Source organism: Phaseolus vulgaris, chromosome 10 (genome assembly GCF_051622355.1).
Source record: "Phaseolus vulgaris cultivar YP4 chromosome 10, ASM5162235v1, whole genome shotgun sequence".
In the NCBI taxonomy this organism is placed as follows: Eukaryota; Viridiplantae; Streptophyta; class Magnoliopsida; order Fabales; family Fabaceae; genus Phaseolus; species Phaseolus vulgaris.
The window spans coordinates 5,749,514-5,761,013 of NC_143507.1; the positions used below are offsets into that span (position 1 = coordinate 5,749,514).

Consider the following 11,500-nt stretch of genomic DNA (forward strand, 5'->3'; position numbering starts at 1 on the left):
AACTGACTAAAGAATACCAAAAAAAAACATTAATTTAAAAATGTACAAAAAAATCATTTTTTATGAAATATAAAATTATCTAATTTTATGTAATATCACTATTTAGAATTATAAAAAAATTGAAAATCCCTTTCTTAAACAAAATATTTATCATAAACATTTTAAATTCTCTATAAAATTAAATTATTTTATTAAATTTTTTTTATTGAAACTCATTATTAATTAAACTGAAATTTTAAATGAAGGATTAACACAACAAAAAATACACACAAAATGTTAATATTTTTATTTAATATCATCATTTATATATTTATTATGAGTATATGAGCATTTAACATAATTCTTTTAATCAATAACTTTTTATTTTTATCTTTATCTTATATTCTCTTTGTTTTTAATTATAAATATTTAAAACAAATTTATAGTCAGACTATTTTAATTGCTTTTGGAATCACTGATTTTTTTTTCAAAAAGCTCTTCATCACTTCAGTTAATAGTTAATAAATTTTCAATTTTTTTGCTGTATGAAGATTTTATTAAAATAAGTTATGAATAATCAAATAATCCTACATTAATTATACTAGTCATTATAAATATAAAATATAATTTATATACATAAATATGTATTTTATTTTAAAATATAATTAATTTATATATTAAAAATATATTAATTACAAATAATAATTATACACAAATAAATACTATCAATAAGGTAGAGATACAGCAAATGTTACTTCAACTAATAGTTATATTACAGATGATATTTATTAGTTTCATATTAATTATAATAATTTTTTTAGAAAAAATAATATATTTAAATTTTGTGTTAAGAATATTAATGATTAATAATAAACATAATGAAAAGAAGTCCACAAGTTGTGTCTGATGACCTTCCGGTTCACTAAACGGCAACCCTATCCCCTCAAACGACCCCACCCTTCCTTCCCGTTACTACCTTATCCAACTACTGTCTCAATCAACTCACCACGTGCCACGCTCATGCAAGCTCACCTATAACTCGTGCACACATGGTGGAATCACGCTCTCACACGTCACGGGTGCAAGACTTGACCCGAATATAAGTGGATATGCCAAGCATCTCACAACAACCCCACATTCCCGTCATTCGGATCCTACCCGCATATCCCCATTTTAACTTCGCCAAACTTCAAATGAGTCAAATCACACACAACATTGAATCAAGATCACAGCAATCATTTTAAATCTGAAACTGTTTTCCACGAATATTCTCCAGAAAATTCCAGCGTTTTGTTCGTCTTTATAAGTAACTTCCACAGACACAAACCATTCTCAACCCAATCCATCACCAAATCTAGCAATTCATTATTAATTGATCCAAAAAATTTCAGAAAAATACGAATCAATGGTGGTTTTAGCAAGAAAGAAACGAGTTACTGACCCGTTCAACGACGAAGCCAAAGCTCGTCTCGTCGGAGGCGACCGCCGGCTACTAAGCTACATCAGCAGCGGGAGCGAACATTCCGGTGACGGCGACTCGCCGTGCCTCTCCGAACTCGTGCATGATTTCCTCGAGGACAATGACAACTCGGACGATAGCTCAGCGAAGAACGATATTGACTCGGACCGAGTCGACTCGGTCGCCGATTGCATCGACTCGGTGGATGAACTTCTAATGCTAAGCGAATCCAACGCTTCCGACTCATACAAAAACTTGCTTCTCGCGCACGCTTCGGAGGCCGCGGAGAAATTCGCGCTTTTGAAGGAACAAAACATTTCGACGTATCTGCGAAACGCGATGTCGTTTTTGCGGCAGAACGGACACAATGCCGCGATCTGCAAAACGCGGTGGGACTCTTCCGGTGGCAGCACAGCGGGTAGCTATGACTTTATCGACGTGGTGCGATCGGAACAGTCCACGTGGCATAAGAGGTACTTCGTGGACCTTGATTTCGTCGGCCAGTTCGAGATCGCACGGCCAACGAGTGAGTACCTAGAGTTTCTGACCTACGTTCCGAGAATATTCGTTGGAACCGCAGAGGAGTTGAAACGCACCGTTCGGATCTTGTGCGGTGTTGCTAAGCGTTGTTTTAGGAAACGAGGGTTAACTGTGCCTCCGTGGAGAAAAAACCGGTACATGCAGAACAAGTGGTTTGCTCCGTATCGGAGAACAACGAACCCTGTTCAGGGAAATCCGGTTCCCACCGTCGTCTCTGCGTTGAGTGGTGCAAAATGTAGGTTTGTGGGCTTCGACGACTCCGTTTCGGAGGCCAGACGCGGCAGTGTGGTTGTCCTTACGAGATGATTAATGATTTTTTTAAGTTTTTTTTTTTTTTTTAGTTTAGTTTAGTGTTGCATGTAAGATTTTGTAAAAAAGAAATAATAGTTTAAATTCACTGAAAATTATGGTTGTTGAGATATATTATTGCGTCTACTTTTTTTATATTATTGCGCATAAATACATTGAATTTATATGCGGCAAATGAACGTTGTTGTTTATTCTAAGCGGCGAATAGGATGTTATTTTAGAGGCGCATCTGACCATCCAGAGTGTAAAGAAACTTTTGTATAATTGAAAAAAAAACAATGTTTTGGATAATGAATTCGGAAGGGGACAAACACGTGAATGTTTTGGATTTTTAAAAGTCAGATTCCTAGGGGAAAAAACCTTCGTTGGAATAATAATAAAATAATGAGCAAAATACATTTTAAAATTAATAAATTAAATTAGAGATAAGTACATTTTGTTCATGATATTAATAAATTGAACAAAAGATTGAATTATTTGGTCCATGAAATTAATATAATGTTGACTCAAATCTTTCCTTTTTAAAGCGCAGATAATGTGGTCCTGCGTTTAGACAATGGTAGACATCGAATTGATTGCTGGTGTGATAGGTGTGAGCATATGGTGTTTCTTGCTATAATAAAGGGACAGTTGGCTTGAGAGAACAGGTTGTCGTGGAATCAAATATTTTTAGTTATTTGTTTTTCTATGGTGAAAAATTAGGATAGCGGGTCATCTCATTACTAGTTCATGATAGAAAGGTCACGTGATAACATGTGACTGATCTATTGACCAAGTCAGCAAGATTAACTCATAATTAAGAGTTGTTTAGCGTAATCTTAAACACAAACAAACATCCTAATCTGGCCCACCAACAAAGGTCCATTAAGGTAATATAAATAGCGCAGATTCTAAGAATCAAGTACATTATCTACAATACTCTGACAATCGAGTGTCGACATCCTTACTGACTTGATCGTCGGAGTGCCTTCTGCAGGTACCATCCGAGCCTGGGTCACCAGACGATCAAGAGGAGGAAGGCGAAGCAAGAAGCTGAGTGTAGAAGCGAGCGACCGAGTGGAGGAGCAAAGCAATCGTTCTCTAGGCCCCAACACCCGTTCGAGAACAATTTGTAAAATGTAGGTTGAGTTGGTCCATTTCGCGTAATGAACACAGGTTGTACTCTTTGTCCCGTCCTACATAAGGGTTAGCCCATGGGTTTGTGGGCTAGTTCGCATTCGTTTTTTTTAAAAAAAAAAATCAATAAAAATATTTTTTACTTTTTGCTCTTAAAAAATTGTCAAATTGAACCTATATTTGATAGTATCAAACATCAATATTTTTTCTTCCATTTCAAACATAGTCAAACATCAATAATTCAATTAAAATAAAAATCAAATATTAATATTCTTCCATTTCAAAAACATTAAAAATAGTTAATTCAAAAACATTAAACATAAACATCATTACAATAAACATAGTTGCAGCGTTGGAATGAAGGAATATGAATGGAAAAGGAAAACTTATTTTTTTCAGTTCAATTTGCCTTGTCATTGCTAAGTCAACACACAAACTTTTCTTTTTATGCTACCCAACAGGCCAGTCTGCCCTGCCCTGTAGTTGGCCCGCGCGGGATATGGATTATGTGGAGCGAGCTAAAGCGGGTCGATGAGTTGAAAAACTGAGTTTGTCCCGCATCTTTTACTAGTGAGACGCGGGATGGCCCGTATGACCTGTCCGGCTTTATCATCCTTGTGTAAAAGGAAGTGTGAAATGGAAGAAAAAGAATAAATAAAAAATGACATTATTTGTTATACAAAGGGATGAGAGAATCTTTTCCTAATTGAACAATTACTTTTCATCGAACTTTGTTTTCTATCTTTATTTTTTATTTTCAATATTGGGAGAACACTTGCTAAGGATGCTATGATACTTGAATAAATGTTTAATATTTCATACAAAATATACCTAATAATGACATATTTTTGTTTTTGTTGTTGCACTTATTTATATGACTCTAATGATGAGTTATGTTATTGTGTTGAGTTGAGATTCACATGCAAATCATGATTAAAAATATATTATCTAATTTTTTTTATGATTTAATTTTATTAATTATTTTTTTTTTTATTTTAATACATTTAAATATATCGATCTATACCAGATATTGAATAATCATCCACTCCAACTAGTACACGGTTAAAATAAGTAGAATAGAAAAGAAAATATTACAAACTTTGAATGAACTTGCTTGATTCTTTGATTATAAAAAAGAAAATGAGAATTATTATGGAATTACTATTATATTTTAAGTGACTTATTTTTAATTTTAAAATCAATTAATAATTGACTTTTCTAAAATTATCTTTGTATAATCATTATAGCATGTTTATATTTGATTATTTATATTTCTTCGTGTAAAATGTATATTACAACACCTATATAGTTATCATGATTTATGTATAATTAATTATGTTTTTGTATATAATTAATTATGCAGGTCTTTAGATTAATGTGGTTTTAGATTACTTGCATAATCAATTACGTGGGTATCTTACATCTTAAAATCAACATTTTATAATCATTTAAGTAGCTCATTCAAGATTAAAGGGCAATTAATTATATATAACCTTTAAAATTAAAAAGTGACGGAATAAAGGTATATAGTTTGTTTTTTTTATGAACTTTTTATGTGTAGTGGAGTAGAATACTTCAATAATTATTAATAATTATTAAGAAGTTTAAGTCTAATTTAATTTTATACTATTGATGTATAAGATGAGGTTTACATTCTGATAGTGTTCGATAGTCGGTGTAATAATAGGTTCAATAAATTCTCTTTATGATAAGTTCTAAATGAAACCGATATCGAATCGTTCATAAACATAGTCAAATACACAAATTGACAGTTTCGACATGATGGGATGTGATGAAAATCTCATATCAACTAAAAATAAAAACATTTTATAATATATAAATATGTACAAACCTAATTTATAAGGTTGAGTTAACTTAAAATTCATTTCATAATAATAAGTTAATAAATACATATATTAAAACAAAATCCATAAGAATAAAAATTTTGTTGCCCCGGATTGATTGACGTAACACTGAAGAATTTTGCAACCTATGCGATTAGGAAAAATTACTAGTCAACACATAAATATGACTTATTTTTTAATTTTTTTATCATATGTATAAATATATCTGTTTATTAATTTTTTTGAATTTATAGTATTTTAATAAATATTCATTTTAATTTTGAATAATTTATTTTGGAGATGAAATTTAAATTTTTATATAAGTTAATTAAATATAATTAAAATAATTTAATAATTTAGTTAGTTAAAGAGCTAAAAGTGAATTAATATTAAAACCTTTTAAAGAAAATATTTTGAAAAGGTCAAGAAAGAAATAAAAAAATAGAAAAATAATAATTGAGCAAAGAAAGTAATATGTATTTAAAAGTAAGTATAAATGAATGAGGAAAGAAAATTTGACAAAATTTATATGTCATTAAATTAAAATGAAATACAATTTTTTTTGGGTAAGTATACAATTGAAAGAGAAAATTATAACTCTGCAAATGTTATATAAAATATAAAATATTATACATATTTTAGAGATATAAATTTGACCTAAACTATTTAATGTAAAATTTAATGGATGTATTTAAAAATAAGAAAATAATTATTGTGGTAAGATGTGAATGCAAACTTAAGAAAAGAAAAATGCAAGCTAAAACCTTGTTTCGGTAACTTTAACAAAATATTGATCTCATAATATCTCTAGTCTATTGATCTCATAATATCTCTAGTCTATAATGGAACAACTTATTTTGAACCAAGATTTCCCTCTGATGTGCATGGTGGTTCAAAAAGAGGTGACTTCTTAGAAATGAAACACAAGTCCATTTTAAATATTTATCTACAAAGTATATAATACAAGCATTAATAGTGAGTGTAAGTCCATAGTTTATTCTTAATTACCCAAGTGTCCTAAGCTTCACCACATGTTCTATACATGCAAATTGAATATATAGCAGAATAATTCTTTAATTATGGGGCCTCTTTTTATTCTCTTATACAGGAACATGTGACTAATTCAAGAACAAGTGTGTTTTACCAGTCACCATGTTATACATAACATGCAATAATTGAAAATTTTCTCCTTTATATTAATAGTAATAAAAGAAATAAACAAAAAGAAAACATGAATTCTTATACTCATTGAATCTTACCTCCAAATGAATCACAAAATAGTTTAGTAAGTTTTGAGTCACGAAATGGCACATGTGCATTATTTCCTACAAGTACGTTAATCCATTTCCCTAATGCATTCAAGGACAAATTGATATATTTAGCTTCTTTTAATGTATGTCCTTCACTTCCTATTAAGTCAACAAAAAATGAAACGATCTTATTAAGCAACATAGATGGTATAGCACGTAAAATAATCCTGATTGCATGAATAATAGGTCTTTGCCATCTGGTGATTTTATCAAGCCTACCTCTTAAATATGCTATTGTTTTTATTTTGACTACTTAGAATATTTTTCTCCAAATTCTAAGAAGAAACATAATTGCATATCTTTTCATCTTGTGTAATCAACATTTACCTTGAGTGTGAATTACATCAATCAACACTTAGATTTCATATTTTTTTCAAAGTATTTATATATCAAGATATAAAATGTAAAGGAAAAAAAGGGAAGACAAATATGGATTGTTTCATTAAGTAAAGTCTTTGATAATTTGAAGTCACTAAAAATAAATGGATATAAAGAGATCACAAAATCACTTTATTAAATGTACAAACCTCACTTGTTAATTTGCTCTGAACCAACAAGATTAACCAGAATCAACTTGCCTTCCGAACAAGAATAAATATAGTGTCTTAAATATAAATTTAATAATTTTGGTTCCCAATTTTTCTCTCACTATTTTCATTTATGATATATTTGTAATTATTTGTAACTTTAAATTGTGAAATAAATTATGCTAAATATTTTTTTTTTATATAAAAGTTTTCATGTTAGACATCACTATGCAACTTGACATCTCAGCTAGGCTGACATCTCAGTTAACAACAATCATCTGCCATCACATGAAAAAAGATACATAGGTAGACCAAAACCCACATGTTAACAAAAACAATACATAGGTAGACTATACCTATTCATAAAGAATTCTAAGAACAGACTAGATGAAAGTCTATTATACCAATGAAATGATTCTCTATGAATGAACCCTAAATTAGCCAACTTATCAGCACATGCATTCCCCTCACGAAAAATATGAGTAACCCTAAACCTGATTGTCCCACAAAAATTAAGACAAGTATTCCATCGATTACGAAGCATCCACGGAACATTAGTCCTAACAGTAAACACAACACAAACCAAGGCAGAATCACATTTAAGCCTAACATTAGTAAGTCTCATCTTTTGAGCTTCCTCCATAGCATGTATAATTCCATAAAACTCAGCAACCAAAGCAGTCTAAACTTCAAGAAACACTGAAAAAGCACCAATAAATTCTCTCATACTCCCACGAAAAATACCTCCACAAGTAGCAAGACCAGGATACCCCCTAGCAGCCCCATCAATATTAATTTTAACCCAGCCTGGTGAAGGAAATTCCCATCTAACAGGAAGAGGACGAAGAACTTTCCCACTACGAGTCTTAATACAAAAAAAACTTAATCACGTTTAAATCCAACATATCATTCTTCATCGAAGCTTTAGACGAATTTCCCACTAGACAAGTTAAATCTTTAATTACCGAAATAGCCTTAGAAACCTCAATCTTATCCTGAAATCTAGCATAATTCCTCATACGCCATATCATCCATATAGAAAAGGTTGTCACAGCAAGCTTAATCAATTTAACCAAATGACTACCATCACTCTTAATAAAAGAAAGAAGATCATCCTTATTAGAGAAATGAGAAGTAAGAAAAATCTGTCGAACTTAACTCCAAATATGTAATGCATTAGAACATTCAAAAAATAGATGTTGAATAGATTCTTCATGCTTTTCACAAAGCGTACACATAAAACATATATGCAAACCCTTATTCTGAATATGCTGATCTGTAGGAAGTCGCCCATGAAAAATTTTCCAGAGTACTAGAGTTTTGGAAGGCAGAATAGATGAAGACCAAATGAGCTTACCCCAACCACATGGAACTCTTGGTTCCAAGAAAAAGTCCTAGCCGATTTAAGAGTGAAACAACCAGACTCATCTAGAATCTAATTAGGAATATTTTGTTCCTCTCTAACCATGATATGATTAAAAAAATGTGGCATCTGCTGTAAAGATAAGGGAATATTCCAATCATAGCCTAACAAAAATTGAGAGACTGTATCTGGAATGTTAGCCCCACCAGATAACCCTACAATATTTGCTAAAGAAGTAGTAGAGCACCATTTATCATTCCAGAAATTAATAAAAGAACCTGTACCAACAGTCCAAGAAGTATAATCAAGTATGATAGAATAAAATTGCTTAATTCCAAGCCAAAGAGAGGATGATCTATAAACCATTCTAAACTCGTATTTTGATTTAAGAAATCTAGCTTTCAAGAGTAAAGACCAAGGTTTGTTGCTATAAGCAAAGTTCCAAGTAAGCTTAAGAAGATATGCATTGTATTTTCATGATGAAGATTAATAATATTCAAGCTTCCATCCTCAAGAGGTGAACAAATTTTCGCCCAATTAACGATAGCGATACCTTTTTCATAATATCACCAATCCAAATTCCGGCACCACTGTTCAACTTGCTTAATAAGTGAAACAGGCCATTTATACATATTAAAACTATAAGCTAGAAATCCAGTAATCACTGTATTGACCATCTGGATCCGACCCATCATGCTAAGAGATTTACTTTTCCAAGATGCTAGCTTCAATTTGACTTTATCAGCCAAAAGTTGAAGAAATCGACACTTTGGAGCACCAACAAAGATAGACATTCCTAAATAATTGAAAGACAAACAACCATGACTACAAGAAAGAATATTTTGAATTTTGGTGACAAATCTTGGAGAATTATCCATGGTGAAGAAACTACTTTTAGAATTATTAATATATTGACTAGAAAAATCACCATATGTTTTAAGAAAAGTATTCAAATTTCGAAGAGACTTAATATCCCCTAAAAAAAATAAAAAATCTTAGTAAGTTTTATTTTCCACTCCAATGTTTAGTTTTATTTATTTATTTATTTATTTTGGTTGTATGAATTAAATATTTTTTTCTTAGACTTATAGTTGGTTTTATCAATATTTAAATAAATGTTCAAAATATTATGAAAATGATGAATTAAATATCCAATAAATTTTACTGATTTATTTAATTTAAAAGAATTTATAAAAATATTAATGTTAATGTAGTAAAACTATTAAATTATTATTTATTATATATTATTAATATTAATGATAATGTAGTAAAAATATTTATTAATTATATTTATTATGAAATTTTAGTTAATAAATTAAATAAAAGTAGTGATATGTGTTGGCTTAGCCGAGCTATAGACGCTGCTGGGAATGTGTTGGCTTGGCCGACATAAGTTTTATGTCAGGTTTTACGTTGTTTGCATCGGTATGAGCCGACACAAACTTATTAATAAATTTCAACTTCGTCTCCGTGCTTTCACTTTCCCCCAAAATAAAAATTGAAAACCTAGTTTTTTCTCTACGTAGCTCCCTCCTTCCATCTATCGCTTCCTCTCTCTGTCGCTACCTGCCTTCGCCGCTCTCTCCCTTCACTTCCTTACTTTGTCGCTCACTCTCTGCGACATGTTCTCCTCTCTCGTCACTTCCATCTTTCTCTTCTCTTCATTTCTTCTTGTATTTTTGTTTTATTTCAGCTCCATCTTCCTAGTGCATAGGTCGTCGCAAGCTTCCTCTTCGTGCGCGTATTGTCTCAAGCAAAGCTTGACGAAGTTCCGACAAAGCTTCAGTTTATACGTACTTTGATTTTGGTACTTTGATTTTGGATTACCAAGTAACTAATTCGATACCAATTTAGAAACTAATTTATAAATTTTTATTAATAATAGAAAATATTTTAAATACCAATAATTTTTTACTTTATAAAATAATATCTAATTAGCCAATATAGTAACTATAATTATTTTTTATCTATAAAATTAATTTTTATTTAGTATACTTACCAAAAACATATAAACTATTCATTTAGAGGACAACACTTTTATAACTTGCCATAATTGTTAGCTCCAAGATCATTTAACTTTTTCTTTCTTATATTTATCATCAGATTCCTCCTTTACTATCCACGTCCAATTTTGTTTGAGCAACCAAAAGAATTATTGAATAAAATAGAGTAAAATTTATTAAAAATAAATAAAAAGTATTAACATAAAATGTCACTGCTAAGTGCAAATTTGTTATAACACACTGTCAATAATTTTTTTTTTCTTTGACATGTGACTTCCAATCCTTTTTTCTTTGCTTCTACACAATTGTATTTTCTCAATATTGTCTTAATCTCTAGATTCCATAATAATAAATTAGTCCCATTAAACTTCTCTGTCTCATAATTTTTTCCATGACTTTAAAACCGGTAATAAATAGTATTGTCGAACTAATACATTATATAAGTTTAAAAGAAAAAGACGTGGATCACTAATATATACACTTAAATACCTATTTTTCTTCTTCTTTTATTAGATGCACTTTCACATTACCACATTCATAATTAAGCCCTAATATGGTAGACTTATCTTCTCACATGTTAGAGATTAAAAGAATGTGAGATTTGTTCTGGCTAAGATTTGAGAAAAATAACTCACATGTTAGAGATTAAAAGAACTTGAGATTTGTTTTGGCTAAAATTTGAGAAAAATAATAAACTTGATAAAAGATATATAGAATAGAGAATACATGATATTAATAGCATACTTTTTATTTATTTATAAAGATAAAAACATTTTTTTAAACATATTTTTCTATTTCAATTTTATTGAAAAGTTTAAATTCGTTACATAAACATTAATTAAGGTAAAATTAATATACTTTTGTTTATAAAAGATAAACAAGTTTTTTAAACATATTTTTTCTATATGAATTTTATTGAAAATTTAAATTCGTTAGATAAACATTAATTAAGACAATTTTTTTTTATATTTTTTCTCGATTTTTAATAAATTTTATTTTAAAAAAGAGAATGAGTTAAAAAGATTTGATTGTCATTATTTTCCCTGCAGC

General features: G+C 29.9%; 1 protein-coding gene across 1 annotated transcript; it reads left to right on the forward strand.

The window, feature by feature from the left end:
- Positions 1–1,085: 1,085 nt before the first annotated feature.
- LOC137818627 (uncharacterized) lies at positions 1,086–2,399 on the forward strand. Its single transcript, XM_068622157.2, has one exon. It carries the CDS (start codon positions 1,385–1,387, stop codon positions 2,282–2,284), a length of 900 nt encoding a protein of 299 aa, XP_068478258.1. The 5' UTR covers positions 1,086–1,384; the 3' UTR covers positions 2,285–2,399.
- Positions 2,400–11,500: the final 9,101 nt, after the last annotated feature.